The sequence below is a fragment of the Carassius carassius genome, chromosome 17 (assembly GCF_963082965.1).
Source record: "Carassius carassius chromosome 17, fCarCar2.1, whole genome shotgun sequence".
In the NCBI taxonomy this organism is placed as follows: domain Eukaryota; kingdom Metazoa; phylum Chordata; class Actinopteri; order Cypriniformes; family Cyprinidae; genus Carassius; species Carassius carassius.
In genome coordinates, this window is record NC_081771.1 from 6,743,411 (window position 1) to 6,763,439 (window position 20,029).

At 38.7% G+C, this 20,029-nt stretch overlaps 1 protein-coding gene across 3 annotated transcripts in view; it reads right to left on the reverse strand.

Moving 5' to 3' along the window:
• Nucleotides 1–20,029, reverse strand: part of cntn4 (contactin 4) — a 140,435-nt gene that overhangs the window by 91,570 nt on the left and 28,836 nt on the right. For all 3 annotated transcript variants that reach the window (XM_059570606.1, XM_059570605.1, XM_059570604.1), the window contains exon 3: nucleotides 8,502–8,631. In XM_059570606.1, coding sequence (XP_059426589.1) covers nucleotides 8,502–8,631 — 130 coding nt within the window. The remainder of the gene's footprint in view (nucleotides 1–8,501; nucleotides 8,632–20,029) is intronic.

Consider the following 20,029-nt stretch of genomic DNA (forward strand, 5'->3'; position numbering starts at 1 on the left):
GGGATGGGCAGAGGCACGAGTTTCCCTTATGGTAGCTTCCTAGGGGTGTCAGCAACGGCACAGACTGAGCACCCTTGCACATATCGAGAGACGTCCCGAGCCATGGAGGGCCACCAGTAGCGTTGTTTCAGGAGCGAGAGGGTCCTTCTCCTGCCTGGGTGTCCAGAGCCCGGGGATGTATGAGTTAAGTCCAAGAGGGGCTGGCGATGGGTTGGGGGAACGTAGAGACGCCCCTCTGGACCTCCCGGCGGAGCTGGGTTTTGTAGATTCTCATTAGTAATATGTTGGTTGATGGTCCACTGAATCGGGTTAACAAGCACGGCTGGAGGGAGAATGGGTTCAGGAACGGATGGTTCAGGATCGGCTTGGTAAAGGCGAGAAAGGGCATCTGTTCTACCGTTCTTGTCACCTGATCTATAGGTGACCTGGAAATTAAATCGGGTGAAGAAGAGAGCCCATCGGTAATGACTTGGAAAGGTTGCTTGGCTCCCTCCAGCCAGTGTCTCCATTCCTCGAGAGCTGATTTTATGGCTAGGAGCTCCCGGTTTCCCACGTCTTAATTCTGCTCCGCCAGGGATAACTTTTTTGAATAGAAGGCACATGGATGGAGCCGTGGGGGGTCACCCTGCCGCTGAGAGAGGACCGCTCCGATCCCGGTTGCTGAGGCGTCAACCTCCACTATGAAGGGCCGATAGGAAGGCCTGTTGCGGTAAGGAGAAGGCTTCTCGGGGAGGTGTTGTCCATAAGAGTGACTTGGGCCGGTTCTTTAGCATAGAAGTGAGAGGAAGACTAAGCATACTGTACTGGTTAATGAAGTGTCGCTAGAAATTGGCAAATCCCAAGAAGCGTTGACGTTCTTTCACGGTGTTGGGTAATGACCACTGCTGGATGATTTCCACCTTCCTCTGGTCCATCTTGATACCATGTTGGTTGATGATATAGCCTAAGAATTGGATGGTGGAGGTATGGAACTCACACTTCTCTAATTGTAGAAACAGTTGATGTTCTCGTAGTTTTTGAAGGATTTGGAGTAAATGCTTCTCATGTTCTTTCATGTTACTGGAGAATATCAGGATATCGTCTATATAGATGATGACAAAGCGATCCAAGTACTCACGGAAGATCTCATTCATATAGTTCTGGAAGACGGATGGAGAGTTGGACAGGCCATACGGCATAACCCGATATTCGTAGTGTCCTGACGGGGTTATGAAGGCAGTCTTCCATTCATCGCCTCTTCTAATGCGGATGAGATTGTAGGCGCTTCGGAGATTGAGCTTAGAGAAGATACGGGCACCTCGTAGCTGTTCCAGAGCTGCTGGGACCAGAGGAAGGGGATAACTGAATTTCACTGTTTGGGAGTTCAGGTGACGATAGTCTATGCACGGCCTCAAGCCTCCATCATTTTTGGCCACGAAGAAGAAACTCGAAGCGGCAGGGGCCGTAGATGGACGAATGAATCCCTGACGCAGGGCCTCCTGAACGTACTCCTCCATGGCCTTCTGTTCCGGTATGGACAGAGGGTAGATCCGACCCTTTGGGAGGGTCGCTCCAGGCAGGAGGTCGATGGCACAGTCCCATGGCCGATGAGGTGGTAGACGTGTAGCCAACCGCTTGCTGAATACATCCTGGAACGCCCGGTATGCTGGTGGGATTTCCACAATCACATTAGTCGCCGGGCTCTCCACAGAGGTGGACAGGACAGGAAGATGATCAGGAGTTGCGGGAGATTTCGGTTGGGGCTTTCTTGGGCGATTAATACACTTCTCAAAACATTCATCACTCCATTTGAGAATCTCACCGTTTAACCAGGGGGGTCCCAGGATGATGTCCGTGGTTGACTCCTCCAGCACCATGAACGTGATTTCCTCCATATGCAGGCTGCCAACGCGGAGGTATAGTGTGGGGGAGTAATGAAGGACACGACCTCTACCCAGCGGCTTTCCTTGGATGGTGAGTATTCTCAGGTCGACTGGGCATTTCTTCTGACGAACATTTAATTCTTGGAGGATTTGGGTGCTAATGAAGTTCCCAGCCGACCCAGAGTCGATGAGGGCTTGCGCTGAAACACAGGAATGAGAATTACCGATATGGACCAGAGTCTTAATGAGTTGAGAGGTTTGAGGTGGAAATTGGAGGGTACTCACCGCTGTGTGTGGAGGTCGGACCGGGCAGTTGGAAATCACATGTCTGTCTCCCCCACAATAAAGACACAGGCGATTATTCATCCGTCGAAGACGCTCCACGTTGGTCAGATGGTTTGAATCAACCTGCATTGGTTCAGGTGCTGGGGCGGCGACAGATGTTGAAGCAGGCAGAGGATTGACAGCGGGAGTATTCATGTGGGAGGCGTATAAACGTTGTGACACTCTGATAGTCTTCTGAATAAGATTCTCAAGTCCCATGGTATCGTCGTAGACGACCATTAGCTGCTGAACCTCCCTTCGCAGACCATGACGAAAAGCAGTTATCAAAGCAGTTTCGTTCCAACCACTCGTTGAAGCCAGAGTGCGAAATCGGAGAGCATACATGCTAACGGACTCCTCTCCTTGATGAATATGATATAACTGATCATGGACGGACAGTTCAGCGGTATGATGACCAAAAACATCTTTCATGTGAGCAAAGAAGGTGGAGAGTGAAGTCATTACCGGAGCATTTGTTTCCCAGAGGGTTTGCCCCATTGTAGTGCTCGTCCAGAGAGAAGCGAGATGACGAATGCAACGCGACCGCGTTCATTCTGGAACAGGTGAGTATTGGCCTCGATGTAGAGCGAGCACTGAAGCAAAAACCCGCTGCACATGGCATGTGGAGAAGGTGTAGGCTGTGACTTCGTGACAGGTGGAAGTAGGGTGGAATTGGTGTTACCAATTGTTTTGCAACTATCAAGTGCCATCAGACAAATCTGGGCTGTTGAAACAAATCCTCCAAGTGTCATCACACATAAAGAGAACCAGTGAACTGCGCTGAGTTACTAAGATCCATAATTATTAGACTCCAGAGTAAAGCACTTAGTACACTACACGAACTCCAAAGGGATTGTCCTTGCAATTAGTGCACTGTAAAGTGCTTTGCATAAAAAGTGTCTGCTAAATGAAAAGCAACCAGCTGTAGTCCTGATAAATTCCGAAGCCTGTTTTCCCCCCATACCAAGATTAATGCCCAGAATGGCACAGCTTGTGACCATCCATCTTGTTGAACACAAAGTCATACAGCATCAAATGTGAGCTTTATCATGGTAGAGCACCAATCAAAACTAATATTTGCAGTGAGCACCCCCATATTCTATTGCATGCAGTGTGATTACTACATGAATTTACTGAGATTACTGAAGGATAGAATTCATTTAAGTTATCGTCGGATTCTCCTACCCTTCAAACAGCCTTATTAAAACAAACAAGCTGCCAAATCAATAAAAAAACTCACATATAAAGCGAACTTTGAAATATTGCTGTCTTTTCATCATTAACAGTGGTAATGGAATGACAACTGCACTTCATTCATGAGGGTATATGTGTGTTATGAGAGACTTGAATAAAGTCGTGATATATAGGTTTCCAATCATAAAGGCTTTGATTTAATTAAGTAAAGCACAGCAGGATTTTTATTTATTTATTTATTGTACATACAAGCAGCTCATCATGTGTTGTTTTTTGTAATTATCATGATTTTTCCTTCAATTATTTTACTGTTAACTTTTTATTCTACACTGAAATATAACAAAATTAATAATAACAATGATATTTATTATTATTATATATATATATTTTTTTCAATTAATTACATTTTCACCCAAAATCATGCAGCCCAAGATCTATGTTCGATAGGATAATCCTAACTAGCTGAAGTTACATTATTAATAACCACTGATTATCTTTTAATCAGAAACATTTGCTTATATATTTCACAAACAGGCCGATTTTACAGCATGGTTCAATAAACAATATTTTAATAACTTCTCTTACAATCTCCCATTGCAGCATCTTTCCTTTCCCCCGATTTTTAAGAACCCATAAAATATGTTAAACAGATTTTCCTACTCATGTTGACATATCATAAGGCTTTATCCTTTTTTAGCCAATATTAATCACTACATCAGTTGCCAGACTGCTTACAACCATTTTTTTTCTGTAATGTGGACATATTTTTAAGTGAAACACGATTTTTAAAAAGTAGGGTGTGAGATGATTTCATCCATTAGTAATTGACTCGATCATGAAAAGTGGTCTCTAAAAATGACACTTGGTGAAGAGGGGTTGAAATCTAAGGCTTGGTGATGACAACTCAAAACTAATTTTAAACAGAAATTTCAAAGACTAACTACTATGTTACCTTTGAAATAACATGCACAGCTGAATCATTTACAATAACATCAGGGACCAAATTAGAACATACATGGGGTCAATTTGGATTTCATGGTGACTTTATATAGCCAACAACCTTCAGTTCAAGACACGATAAACCATTTTTACTTTGCTAGTCTGGGATATATGCAAGGTGCCCCTGGTTTGTGTCTGACAGGCTGATTAGCCTTACAGGCTCAGTATGGTTAGGGTTAGCAGCACGTTTAGGGTTACATCCTCGACCGCCTGTCAGGAACAAAGCTGGGTACCTTCCACCAATCTCAAAATGCAGATGTTGCAGTAGACGCCATTTTACTGGACTAAAACAGATAAAGTGTACTGTACATCCCTGGTACAAGATAATCATCTTTTTTTTCTAGAGGAGTGTAACATAATTGGTATAACATTATTCCCTGTCACCATTTAGGAGTACACTCATTTCACTAATAGACATGAATTAAATGACAAAAAAATGTCAGTTTTGAATTCATGGTTCATTGAGGTGGCATCAAAAAGTGGCCCTAAAGTGGTAAAAAATTAATAAATTCCTGTCATTCCAAACCTGGATAACTTTCTTTCCTTAGTGGAACACAAAATAAGATATTTAAAAAAGGTTGGCAACTAAACAGATTTGGTTCCCATTGACTTCCAATGTATGGACAAAAAATACAATGGAAATCAATGGGAACTGAAACTGTTTAGTTCACAAGATTCTTCAGATTACCTGAATTGGAGGTGGGTATATGATATTTTCTGACAGAATTTTGGAGTGTACTATCCCTTTAACTAGCTAGAAATCTAATGTTAAATCGCCCAGCAGGTGGTACATTCACACATACTTTCTAAATGGTGTTCGTAGTTCGACATCTTGTTTTCTTTGTCTGTTTCACATTTGTATACAGATGCTTCTTATTTTCCTAAACAAAAACAGAATCTCCCTAATGCCCTCTGAGATGCGGGTCATTTGCACACACAAAGATTCTTCACACCGGGAAGCGACTGCGTGTCTATGCAAAGCTCCCAAATAATATGGGTGTAGCCCTACATCGCTTCATTCAGGACTTCTGCTCTCACGTCTAATTTGAATCTAGTATCTAAATCAAAGATGTCGACACATTCCCATCCCCACGGCGAGTGTTTTCAAAAGACAAAAACGCAATAAATATTTCATATTTGTAGCCCACAGCGAACGATATTGCACGGTCTTCAGAGATGCCGGTAATTGATAGGAGTGGAGAGTTTCCAAATCTCAGGCTCAATAATAAGATGATTTCCCCTTCCTGCTAGTTTCCAAGTGCCCTATTCTGCTCTGTTTGATCTTAGAGAGGCTGATGAAAAGAAAGTTTCTTGTTTGTTTGAGATTCTTGTTTGGGCCATTTGTGGAGTGTAAAAGCACACTTGCAATTAGGAATAATGACAACACCACATCAAGTGTGATCAAACTTTTAAAAGAAATGTCGGTTGATATATCGCTTCTAAGACATCTAATTATATGAAATAGCATGGCGTTGAAACAAGAGAAGGGTACGGATGGATGTCATCAGTTATTACTAACCCCCTGTCCCTGGAAGAAATTGAGATTTCACCACCTACAGTTCCCATCTTGGGTGACAAAACATCCAGTTCGTGTCACAGACAGCCTGTGTTTTTTCTCTTTATCTCCAAGTTTTAGTGACACATTTGCATTTTCACACTACGCCAATGCTTTGTTCTCGTTTCATCGTGGGGGCCAGAAATACCACCGCATTCTCCCAGAAAATGTAACAACTTCATTTCAAAAGATCAATTATCAGCATACAAATGAGAATGCTGGTATATGACAGCATGTCAAGAAACTTTGTGTAACCGTTAAAAAAAACGGCCACTTCCCATCTGCTGCTGTAACTATGGCTACAGGCTCTCCTTTGATTGACAATTCTCCCTCAACTTCACGGCGAGGTGATGCAAAGATACTCTATAGCATTCTCTAGTCTCCTTCATGTTTTAAGCTGAGGTTCTTGAAGTGAGGTAAAGAGGAGAAGTGAATTAGAATGAGAAGCTAAGAGAGAGAAGGTGGGAAGTCTGAAGTATAGGAGCAGCTGTCGTCTCAGATCAAGAGAACCAAGCAGTGTAATTTACAATAAGTTGTTAAACTTCAATTATACTGCCTCTTCAACCTTCTCCATAAAGAGTAGGTATTGCAAAGCGTCAGACCATGGAAGGTTAACAGGGCTGTTCAATGATACACCATGATTTTTTAGCATTTTATTTTTGATATTTTAAAGAAAATCACATTGCCATGCATCACATGTGATGTCTCACACAATATATAATACCAGTTAAAAGTTTAAACAACTGACTCCAAACTAAAAGTCTTTCGATCTTGTGCTTAAATGCTTAAAATTTGCATACATTTCTTATTTCTGTTTATTGTTCTATGAGTTAATCAATCTGACTGCACTAGGTTATACAAACAAAAGCATTTTTTTTTTGGGCCAGATCAGGTAGAAAGACACTTTTTTACTTTAAAGTATAGTTTGACATAAAAATGATAGTACTGAGGTATGATTACATAGGATCACAACATCAAACCCCTCACGGCAGTGACAGCTTTAACCAGACGCTCCATTTGCTGAGCACATGCTTTACGTGCTCATGCTCAAACAGACATTACGTAGCAGACTATACAACACCATCTGGCTCAGGACACAGGAGGCAGTTTGAGGATCTGTTGCACACTTTAAGTCTTTCTGCGTAACACATTCTTTACTAAAATCTTCTTCCAAGAAGGTAGACACACACCAGATGCCTTAGCTCAAAAGCTACAATCACAGTTTTTAAATCTATCTGTTTCCACAGAATAGTACTGTCATATAGGAAAGTCATATAGGTTTGGAAAGACATGGAGGCATTGGGGAGGGATGGGAGTAGTTCATGAGGTTGAACTTAATGCACTTTGAAAGTGATGGACACTAGAACTGCCGAGAGAAGGACATTCATCAAAAGGCTCCATGATTCAAGCTTCCTGACAGGAAAGAGGAAGCTACTGATTAGCTTTTCCATTAAGCTTGATCAATTCTGGAACAGCACATATATCCGTCTTTCTGCAGCACATCTGAACAGTGTCAGGGGAACACGTTAATTTGAAGCCATCGAACTAGAAACTCCACTTACATACTTAAAAACATACTTAACTATTGAGTAATCACAGCATGTGAAGCAGAACGAAAACAAGATCAGGTCGATATATTACCTAAAATGAAATATGTATAAAAATAGTATTTTGGAAATGCTTAAAAATACCCTACCATTCAACGTTTTGCAATCAACATTTTATTTAGTAATGAATTCAATTAATTAAAAGTAAGTATGTATTTACCAAAAAAAGTTTCAAACAAGTGCTGTTCTTCTGAACTTTATTTTCATCAAAGAAAAAAAATCTAATAGATAATGTTGCCTTGATGTGCATAAGAGACATATTTTAAAAACTTATAAAAATCATACCCACCAAAAGTTGTGAATGGTAGTATATCTAAATAAATGTATTAATAATTATAATTATGATCAAATATGCCAAAAAATTTTAACGTGTTTAATGTAAGAACTACAAATAAAAATAATGTAACTGAAAGAGTATTAAAAGTAAATTCCACTACATAATTCTGCAATCAGATTCATTTATATCTTTCTTCACAATTTTCAATTATACAGTATGCACCAATTTAATAATTACTTTTTTTTTTTTTATTAAAACATTTGTTATCTATAAAAAAAATTAATACTATAAAGGAATATTGAGCAAACCAATGGCATGAGTTTGGGGCAGGACTATCTTTGGCTGTCTTGGCCAACCAATGGCAGATGTGAGCAGCATTCAGGAAACCTGTCTGAAAACAACCATTGTTTTAAAGAAAATGTGAGGGCGGGGCTACCCGGTGGAATGCTGCAGAAATAGAAAGGCCCAAATCTCTCACCGGTACAATGAAGAATTTTACCGCTTATCAGGTCGCACCTGCTTAGGACACGGTGTAAAGTTACTGATGCCAATGTGCACTGGCACGAAAGAGCCTATGCATTTCTGGAATTGTAAAAAATAGTAAATGGTACAATTTACAGAAGCAGTGATGCAGATGACCAAACAGCAGTGTTTTTGCGGTGGAAAGTTGGCAGTCAACTCACCTGTAAAAAGGAGGAGGGTCACCTTGTGCCTCACAACTGAAAACCACCTCCCTGTTCTTCTCCATGGAGTCTACTGGAAACACAATGCTGCCTGGCTGCTTCGTGAACACGGGGCTCTGCAGTGTGTTGCCTACAGACAGACAGAGAGAGAGAGAGAGAGAGAGAGAGAGAGAGAGAGAGAGAGAGAGAGAGAGAGAGAGAGAGAGAGAGAAGGAGAGCCATCAGCACGCTCCACTTACAGACACCCAACCTGCTTGCAAAACAAGCTATTAGCTGGTGGCTCTGAGCAGGCCAGCACTGGTAAGGCATTAGAGAGTCAAACCACAAGCAGACAAAACATATCAATTAATTCAACTAACACCACGGCAATTGTAATGGAATCGCCGTTGATTGATATAGAACAAGGGTTTGAGGACACGCGTTCATCGCTTTCTATCACCCCTGTGGTCTGTTTTTAACCTTTGCTATGGCAGCACAGTTGTAACGGAAAACGCTCGGGTAATTAGACTTGCGGTAAATGCCTCTCAGTTGTGATTTGATGCTCTTCGTTTGAAGTGACACACAGAGATTACTCACGCAACCTATTCAATTGTAGCTGTAATTTGTTTTTTCTTTTTCGTTTTTTGAGGCAGGGGGTGTCAGCACATCGTGGTCAGCACATCAAATAAATATGAGCAGCTTAAAAAATATTATTTAAACAAGCAATAAATGATGAAAAAGCAGCAGAAATCATAACCTTTTTCTTTAGGTTCTTTTCTGCTAAATAAATGTAATTCCATTTACTGAAAAATGCTTTCTAGTCCGAGAGCTTGCATTGCTTGCAGGAGACAAAGTGAGAGATAGACTTTAAGCTTCTTTAAAGGAGCAAAATGTTGGATTTTCTTTTTCCTGAGGTCTTTTCTAAAACATGATTTCTTTTTAGGCAGCTTGGTTGCATAATGTTTTTGCCATAAGCCACGTAACTGTGCTTTGTGCCTCAGATAATATTCAAAATGTGTCAGCCCCCCAAAAATCCAATACTTAATATAGTACAAATATATATTTCTTCTGGATATGCAAAAATAAAAGGGCAAATTTGTTTTGTGAAACACATCAGCTTCACAAAACTATGTTCCAAAATTTATATGAAAATTAAAATAAAAAATAGGATATCCATATGAACATCTTAATAACAATTCAGATTGAAAATGAAATGAAATAAAATAAAATAAAAAACAGTACAAATTAAAATCCATACAACAGGCTGTCAGTTACAACTTTTCTATCACATACCTTTCTAAACATAACAGGGCCCGGTTCCCCAAAACGTTCTTATCGCTAAGTAGTTCTTAACCTATTCCTTAACCTCTCTCTTAACCTTATGGCACGGTTCCCGACACGTTCGTACGCTAAGTATATCTTCTGTAAGTCACACTTTCGTAAGGTTGGTCTGGACCATTCGTAGCTCTCTCTTAGCATTATTTGAGCTCATGACGCTACTGTACAGCAGTCTTTAGAAACCAGCACAGCGAAGTACAAGTCAAACTATGGTATGTTAACAATTTTGTGGCTCAACAATGATTTTCTGTTATTTTTTAAGAATCATAATAAATTATGTTCGCAATGGATATAGGCCTATTTATGAAGTTGACTTTATGTGGTTACAGAACTAATAAGGTGGTAATTAGCCTAGGCTTTTTCGTAATGTAATGAAAGCGAATTGGCAATCATTTTTTTGATAATTAAAATCTGGCAAACAATTTGGCTCTAAATGGCTAAGATCTTTAAATGGGTAAGCATGATGGTGTCCAGTAAGCGACCAACTAGCCTATAGCAGCGATCCTTGTATTGAATCAAAGACGGAGCTGGACTCGGAGCTGGACTCGGAGCCGTTTAGTCCATGTCAGTTTTTTTATTCGGCAAAACTTAAGCCCTTTTGACATTTTGCCTGACGTGGCTATATTAAAAAAAATCCCCTCCCAAGACAACTCATTGTGGAGCAGCTGGACCTTCCCAGACCTGCGCTGGCCAGGCTAACGCGGCGGAAGTCTGCTTTAAGACCTGAAGCCCAGCGCTACTTTTTTTTTTTTTTGCTACAGAGAGATTCATCGAGGTCGTGGGAGAGGGCTACAGACTAATCAAGACCTCTGTGTGGAAGTGCGTCCACACTGTCACCAACGCCCTTCTTTGCCATGCCGGGGATTGCATCCTGGTGGATGGCACTCATCCCTATCGCCAATCCATCAGTGATTGATCAGGCGTAGGCTACTTATCGCGAAAGGAAGACGCGGCCATAAACGTGCAGGTTATAGTGGACCATAGGGGTGTGATATCTGACCTGTTGGCAAGGTCCAGCAACACTTCAAGTTCCTCTGACGAGAGGCTTGGTGCCCTTTTTTACGTTGCTTCCCCAGCATATTTTGTAACTCTCTCTCTCTCTCTGTTCATTGTAGATAGGTTGCTTTTTATTAAAAACATAAACCAATTGCAATCAATATCGCATTAAACAGAAGTAACTGCAGCTGCTTGCCAATTCTAATTGTAAAGTACCTTGCCATTAATATAAAAGTGTATTATATAATTTTTATAAGTCGTTAAACCCATGTCAAGAAGCGGCACAAGTGGCACAACGGGATGGATGATTAGCGAGGGATACCCGGTTTGTCTTACCGTCACAACATATCGTGTGAACATTACTGACCCTTTGATAATTTAATTTATAGTCTATATTTTACTGATAACTTAAACTATGTTAAAATAAATGTTACTGTAATAATTTGAGGAATGTTTCATTTGCATAGAACGTGTTGTCTTTCTTAACGCTGTATTGCACCTTCGTGTAAAGTGGAAAATCGATTCATGAGCAATCGATGCCAACTAATTCAGTACCCTGACTTTGGACAGCGCTATTGTAACGTCGGACGTAAGAGGCAGCGTGCTAAGAAGCTTCCTAAGGGACACTTCGGGGAACACACTTAGAAACATCAACAACTTTGGTAAGATATATCTTTCGATGTCTTCTTAGCGCGCTAAGAGTGAACGTTATCGGGGAACCGGGCCCAGATTATTTTGTGCTATACATTGTCAATGCATATTGATTTATTCCCATATTTTAATTTCGCTCTTAAATTGTTACAATACATTCCAAAAATATTACTAATTGACTTTGTTGCATTAAATCGTGATTTAAATAAAAGTCAGGAAATAATTGTAATCCTTGAACAAACAAAAATTATTTAAAATTTGCTAACTGAAACCAAGTGACTGGCATAATTTGAGAATATATGTAAAATCTTAGGAAATCTGAAAATACGTATAAACATTTTTCAAGTGAAAAGCTTTGTAATGTGATCAAATTTCAAAAAGGTAACCAGCTCTCATGTTCTTTTCATCTCAAAATTGCATGTCAGTCGCTATTCACCATCCTTTCTGCAAGAACTGATGTGTCTTTCAGGGGTAAGTGGATACTTACATCACCAGCAAAGAGCGAATTCAGTACTAAGTGCCTTATTTTTCAACCTTCATTTTCACTTTGTTGGACTGGGTGTGTACTGTATGTGTGAGCAAGCTTCAACAGTTGCCTACACATTAACACAGTAGAAATCAATCCACAGTACATAAAACTAAAAGATCAAAAATAGCAAGTTGAGTGTGTGTGTGGATGGCTGCCACCTGTACGGCTGCGCTCTAGGTCCCGGGTGCTTTAATTGGGGTTGTTTTGCTTCCCATCATGCAGACAGATACTTCATCTCGGCTCTAACTATCTCCACTAATTCTGCCTGAGACATGACAATGACAGCCCCTTATTTCTGTGTCAGAGACACCGCGGTGCATTCCCTCTCTACCTGGTGATAAACAGTGCTCCACAAACACTGTTTGGATTTACAAAACCTTTTTGTTATATGAGTAGGTTTTAGGATATAAAATTCAACCTGAAAACAAAATGTATTCTTTATTGCTGATTTTATTGTGCACAGTTAAAGACAAGGTTGATCCAGGTTCAGCTCCACTTTTTCTGTCAGATCTCAACTATGATATCAAATAAAAAAGAATAAAAAGCCACTACAATAATACAAAAATAGAAATATAATAAAAAATACTGGAATTATTACAAACGTATAATATGAATGTACGCTACCATTCAAAAGTTTGATAGGATTTTTGAAAGAAGTCTCTTATGTTCAAGAAGGGAGCATTTATTTGATAAAAAATATAGTAAAACAGTAGTATAGTGAAATATTATTTCAATTTAAAATAGCTGTCCCCTATTTTTTTAATATTCAGCAGCCATTCCTCCAGTTTTCAGTGTCACATGATCCTTCAAAAATCATCTTAATATGCTGAATTGCTGCCCAAGAAATATTTCTTGTTACTATTAATGTTTAACTGCTAAAACTGTTTGTGGAAACTGTGATACATATTTTTCTAGAGAGTTCAAAGAATAATAAAAAAAAAAAAAAATCAAAAGAACATCACTTATTTGAAATGAAATGGTTTTGTAACACTAAATTTCTTTACTGTTGCTTTTGATCAATTTAATGCATCCTTGAAAAAAAATAGACATTATCTATATATATATATATATATATATATATATATATATATATATATATATATTTATTTTTTTTTTTCATGGTAAGGTTTAGATAAAAGCTGACCAATAGAGCATATAAAGTTTTTAAGGCACCACAGATATACTGTTTCCACTCTTTGGACAAGTCAAATAGACAAAAGAACTGAGACAAAAGAACGTATTTATCAAAAACACTTTTCAGTCAGCTTGTACACAATTCCAGAAGGAGAGCTCTAAAAATATTCTATATGTTTGACACTAGAGTGTTATATTGTCATATGTTACTGTTGATGTTGGATGCAGAGGGGCCAATCACCTGTACAAACAGAAATGGAATATATCCAGAGGACATATGACACAAGGCATGAGACATATTTCACAAGCCTTGCATCATGTCTTGCTCCATGACGACGTACAGCAATGAATAACAACATCACTATTACTGCCAAGACCCTTCTATGAGAACTTCCTATAGCCGTCTGAGGTTAACACAGGAAAGAATAAACAAAGTTAACGTTTTAATTAAAACCAAGATCTTTGAAGTCAAATTAAACGATGGCACCAACACAATTACTCAAGAGCAGGTGCAGGCATCCTTTGGGATGAAGAGTGGGTTCAAAACTGCAAGAGTGCACCTCCTGTTTTTTAACCAGCATGTGCTGCGATCAACCGCATATCCCAGTCAGTCAATTAACAATGCATGCTCATTAAAAGATCCCGGCAGTGTCAAGAAAGACAAATGAAACATGACAGGGATTAAACTTTAGTCTCACTCATATTTTTCCTCATTGAATTACATTAGCTCCTTGAAAACATCTAGGCTTGCTCTGACAAACATGCTATGAGCGTTAGGAGAAAGTCAGAGAGAGCGGGAGAAGGTAAGAACTTCCATTCGCAATTTCCATGAATAAAACATTAATCGATATATGCATATGCAGGAGAAAATGTCGAGCAAGCGCAAACAACAACAAAATGAAGCATGTGCCAGATAGGGAAACAAACAAAAAAAACCCAAGAACAGTAGGAAAGAAAACAGGGCCAGCGGTGAATCGCTGACATCACCAATTAGCAAGGGCTTGCCTGCGCAGCCATCTAGGGATGCGTGCGTCTTCATGCAGCCACGAGAAGAATAATTGCATCCCCAGAGATGGAGCAGGTGAGTCCACCTGGAGTGAAACAAGGTCTTGGCTTTCATCAACAAGAAGTCAGCTCACCACTAATACTGTCATCAATGAACTGCAATGAAAACTAATGAAAGCTTTAATGCAGTCACTTGCGGGAAGCCGAGCGGCCCGGTATTAAGACGTCATCCTGCATGAGGTTATTTTTCACAAAGTCAGGAGGTACTTGAAATATCACAGGCGCTGGACTGTCTCACTAAAAATTGATTACTTGGGGGTTCTGGTCTCCTTCAAAGTCCAGATGGAGAGACTGAGGCTGAGGCTGCAGAAATGCAGACGTGGACGAGGATCAGGACAGCGCTGTATCACGGCTGCAGCTGTACTCCGCTAGATGCTCTTTTTGAGGAGTCTGCAGGGCTGTGCTAATAAGGACACTGCCGCTGTTGGCCTGGCAACGGGACACATGATGGCATAGACCAGATGCCGTTGACCACAGAAAGGTTATTGCATCAATTGAACAACTGAGGGTGCAAAAAGCAGCGGAAAAAACAGCAATGACACGACAAAAGGTTGCAAGTTTCTCTTATCTCATTTCCTCTCACCTCTTGTTTGGATGTTTACAATGATTTAAGATAAAAAGGGGGAAATGGGAAACACAGGCAAAATCGCAGAATTGAGACATAAAAATGGAATTTACTATATAATTCATAATTTTTAAAGAATAACTATTATGCCCTTTTTACAATAAATAATATAAGTCTCAGGTGTCCCCAGTATGTGTCTGTGAAGTTTCAGCTCAAAATACCACACAGACCATTTCTTATATGATTTTGGACATGCCTATTTTGACTGGAAGCAGAAACACACTGTTTTCATGCATGTCTCTTTAAATACAAATGAGCCGCTGCTCCCCGCCCCCTTTTCCAGAATGGGGCTGTGCCTTTATAGCTCTTATCTCAGATACGCTGCAAAAAAAATCTGTTTGGTTTTGATTTTCATTTCTATTGCGCTAAAATCATGCGTTTTTAAACCATATTCATAGAAACTTTTGATATAAAGTTTTCTGAGGGCATACATCTGAAGCATGCACACAGAAAGTGGCTGTCACATGGCATGTGAGTAGGCTAATAAGCTAAATTCTCTTTCTTGTCTTATTTCAAATAGACACAAGTTTGTTAAAAACACACATGAGTTACTAAAACAGTCAGTTATATCTGTGAAGGTAAACAGTTGGGAAAGAAATCGCATGTTTATATTAGATCGGTGTGATAGCAGGTTATCACTTTTTTTCTGTGTAGTCATGACACTTCAGAGCGCATCTTATGTTCAGTTAGCTGCATACACCAATTAATAAAGTTAACTTGCAGTGAAAAGGTGACTATAAAAATTAATAGGAAATAAGACCAATCACAATCAGAATACAAGTTGTGGACAGAAATAAGACCAATCGCAATTATTGCAAATATGCAAATATTACTATGACAGCATAACTTTTTCATACTTCAATTAAATTTCTTGAATATAAAGTTCATATATATATATATATATATATATATATATATATATATATATATGTTCTATAAATATGAGTAGCCTACTATGCATGAAATTCGGATGTACTACATCTGCCATGTTACTGTCACGTGACCTACCAGTGTCAGCTGTGTCGTTTTACTGACATTCACAAATCCACTCCAGTGTCCTCATGCAAAAGTAAAGTACCCATCGAATGCACAGCTCTGAAACTGGATGGACGTAGTAGGTCATCCGGTTACTTTTCATCCATTGTTTTTTGAATACTATGAATTCGGACGTACTACTCTTTTGGAATACTGTATTCGCTTTCGCATGCAGCATGTCACTTGTTGCCACCTACTGGTCTATCAGTGTCACCTGCAGAGAGAATCTCTGAAAAATCATCCATCCCACTTTTGTTCCTAAAGTTTAGTTAGAAACTTTATTTTTTAAAACTATTGCCAAATAATCTTTTGTTTGTTTGTTTTTCAGCACATTTATTTAGTAGTGTCTAATTGGCATTTGTGTTTTGAGGGCAGCTTGCAGTATAAAAAAATAAATAAGGCAATAATAACAGTAATAACATGGCAAACTTGGATAGGAATATCTCATTGTCATTTCTACCCTGTTCACCTCTGTTCTGTTCTGTTCTGTGACATAATTTACTGGGTCATTGTCAGCATGCAGACTGCAATGCTGGATCAATGCAGAGCAAGAGGACCTGCGATTGGTTCGGGGCTCTTGACATGCTCCAATCATTGATTAAGCCCCTGAAAATTCATGAGCAAAAATTCCAACATGTATTGAAGGCTTTCATAAATCTACTCCTGGGAGTATTAGTTCCGCTGTGTGGCTAAATCATGGACTGTCAATAATTCAGCTGAAATAATTCACTTCTCAAGTGCTTCTGACAGCCAAAATATATAACAGAGTATGCATGATAATGAGCAAAATCAGTAGCGGCAGCTGCTAAGACTAGTTTTGTGTTTGATTAATGAGGTATTAATTAATCTTAACACTATGCTTCTCTTTGTAATGATCAGATTAAAGGTTTCTAATTCTCGGCTATAGCTGCTTTTATTAATGACAAGCGATGTATTGGAGCAATAAGACCAATATCTATGGAATTACATTTGCTTCAATAAAAATGAACGTAACTTTATAAAACTGAACGTAACTTTTTCAGAAACTATCAAAAATATGCCATTACAAAAGAAGAAAAACACAATGAAAATGAAAAAAAAAAATTAACACAGTTGCACAAATGTAACAGGCTCTTCAAATATGCTTCATTTTTGTTAATGTTTTTCAAAGATTTGTTTTCGCTGATCCTGGATTCTGAATGCATTTCGCTTTTGCTTCGCAGTTTTTCATTTGGAGTTTTGACACAAACCTCTCGTGGGGGCGGGGTTAACAGTGATCTACTTTGATTGGATAGTGAGCCAGAGAGTGGCGCGCATATTTGAAAGCACTCGCGGTGATTTGTATTACTAAATATGTAAATAATATTTGACTTTCGATCGTCCCAGTCTGTAAAAATGAGCTCTTGTCCTTCAAGGCAGCTTGAAGTAAGCTTGTGTTACTGAATGACAATAATTACCCGCAAAAAATGTGCACACTGTAACATGAAAAACTTGTATCGATGTTATTGGTTACTTCAGTAACACAAGCTTACTTCAAGCTGCCTTGAAGGACAAACGGAGGAGGAAGATGATGCCGCTCTGTGTCTCCTGAGAGCTCATCTTTTTACAGACTGAGTGGAGTTCTCATTATTATTGGTCAGCTCTACAGCTTAATGTAGAGCTGAAACGATAATGATATTAAATGAAATAAGTTTCAAATGGCTAAACAGAAATACATACATAAAAATGCATGATTAAATGCATATTTCTAAACTATTCATTTACTGAAGTCTGACATCCTCTATTCACATTTCCATCACGCCGCCACTACATGACAAGTGTCAGACATCTCAAGGATGTCAAACTTTGAGTGTTAGTAAAATGCAGAATGTGACACTTTTATATTCAATTCATTGCAGTGTCTGCCACCATGACAACATACATTACCTTTACCTTCATAATTGAAACACAGTCTGCGTTTGACGATGACCTTATATGCCATGTCTCAAAATCAGGCTTGGTAAAGAGCCAGAATCGATCAATTGTGCACCAAGTAAAAAACTCCAGTTAACTTTTCTTGCTCTCTCTCGTCTTAGTGTGCATTTGTAGATTCAAGTCTTATTCATAAGGATAAAAGAAACTATAATGGTAAAAATGGGATGTCTCAAGGTGAGAGCATCAAACTGTGAGCACTTGTCTCTCGTATTGAAGACAAATGGCTACTGTAGTTACTTCAACTTTACAACTTAAGACTCGCAGGAAAATGTAATCCGTTTTATTGAAAACACACGCATTGCTAGAGATTTCTGTGTGTCTTTTAAAGGAAAGCCATTAGAGCTTACAAGCTTTAAACTTTTAAAATCCCATTCCGAATAAACAAACTGCAAGCTCTGTGACCAGGTGACCATGCGAATGTACAGATCTCACCACAAGCCACCATGTGAATAGAGAATAAATTACAACGAGCAGACAAGGCAAAACCTTCTTTAGAAAATCCAAAATCTATTGCATTAATTTCCGCACACCATAAGCCACAGTCAGAGCAGCTTTTCCATGCTCAGCTCTTATAGATATGGGCAGATAAGTCTGTTGAGAACCCAGACTTGAAGCCAATTGTGTGCTTGTTCTCCCTTGGGTTTGGAAAAAGCTAAACTTCGAGATACGGTCCTTTCTTTTTATACCTGTAAATCCAACCGTGGAAGATGACACACGGTGTGCCCTGGTGAACTTTCGAGAAAACGCATTCCTCCATGCTCGATAAGGCCTCCAACACATCTGATCATGCATTTACGGGCAGGGAGCGACAGAAAGCTATATAAATTGGTTCAAGGTCAGGGAACGATGGAGATGCTGCTCGTATTGTTCATGCTCTGCGGGAGCCATTAGAGTGAATGGGGTTCTGTGAGATGGGGCTAGTCCAGCGCCAAAGGGGAATATCCATCTTTGGGTTGATAAATGATAATGAAAAGAAAAAGATATAGATATGAGCACTTCAGCCATATGTGGATATGATCTATATTAAATATTGAGATGTGGAAACAATGGAAATAATCATGGTGGATGTTTTATGCTGCTTTGAATAAATGCATATTGCTTTTCCATGGAAGGTGATTATTCAGATTTCAGTCTGACTTTTTACTCTTCAGTAATCCTAATGTAAAAGTGGCATTTTAAAAAACAGAAAGAGATATTTAATAAACTGCTCTTGTCAACACAACAGTGGAAGGTGACCTGTGGCTTTTAAGCTCCAAAAAATTTGAAAAAGTACAATACACCTGAAGTCATAGAACGGATTTGTGTGAGGGAACTATATAAAAAAAAATTATATATATATATATTCATTTTATATATATATAAAATGAACTTTCATTAAATATCAATTTTAGAAAATTAAAAACTTTAACTTCAACAAATGAAATGAAGTTTAGGTTGATGCACTAAAATTACTACAACTGAATATAGAATTGGTAAAATTTAAGGTAACAAAAATTTATAAAAATGACAAAAGAAAATAACAAAATTACCAAAGCTTAAATTAAAATGAAAACTGAAAAATTAATTCATAATATGAATAAATAATACTAAAATAAAAAAAATTAAAGGAATAAAAATATAACATTTTACTACATGATATTTCACTATATTTGGCTTAAAGAAATGAAAGTGGAGCCAATATTTTGGACTTTTAAGACTACTATTTGTATTGTATTATATATTGTTGTATTAAAATGTTGAGAATATAATGAGAATCACCATTGGGAATTCTAAGAATTACACAAAATGTATAAAAAATAAAATGTTTGGACATTATGGCGATGGGAATTTTATTGGAAAATGTAATTGCCTTGAAAATAATGACACAAATAATGCAAAAATGCACAAAATTGATTGATAGACCTGTTCTTACTGTAAGAAAACTTTTTCCAGTGCTGTCCATTCTTTTCTACACAAAGTTATCTTGGTCTACTTCTCTAGTGGTGGTGCAGTACACAGCTCTCCTTTCAATGTGTGTTTCTAACACTGGCATACCAGAAAGAACAAACATCATATCTTCCAACTGGATGACAATATTATCTTTTTGACCTCTTTTTCATCTACAACCCCTTCTTCTCCTCTGTCGAGATATCGTTTCGAAGTTCAAGGTCTCTGCCTTTGAGCAACACTTGCCCGAGGCAAAGTCTGTTGGCCTTCCCATGAGACACAGAAACTTGTCTGGAG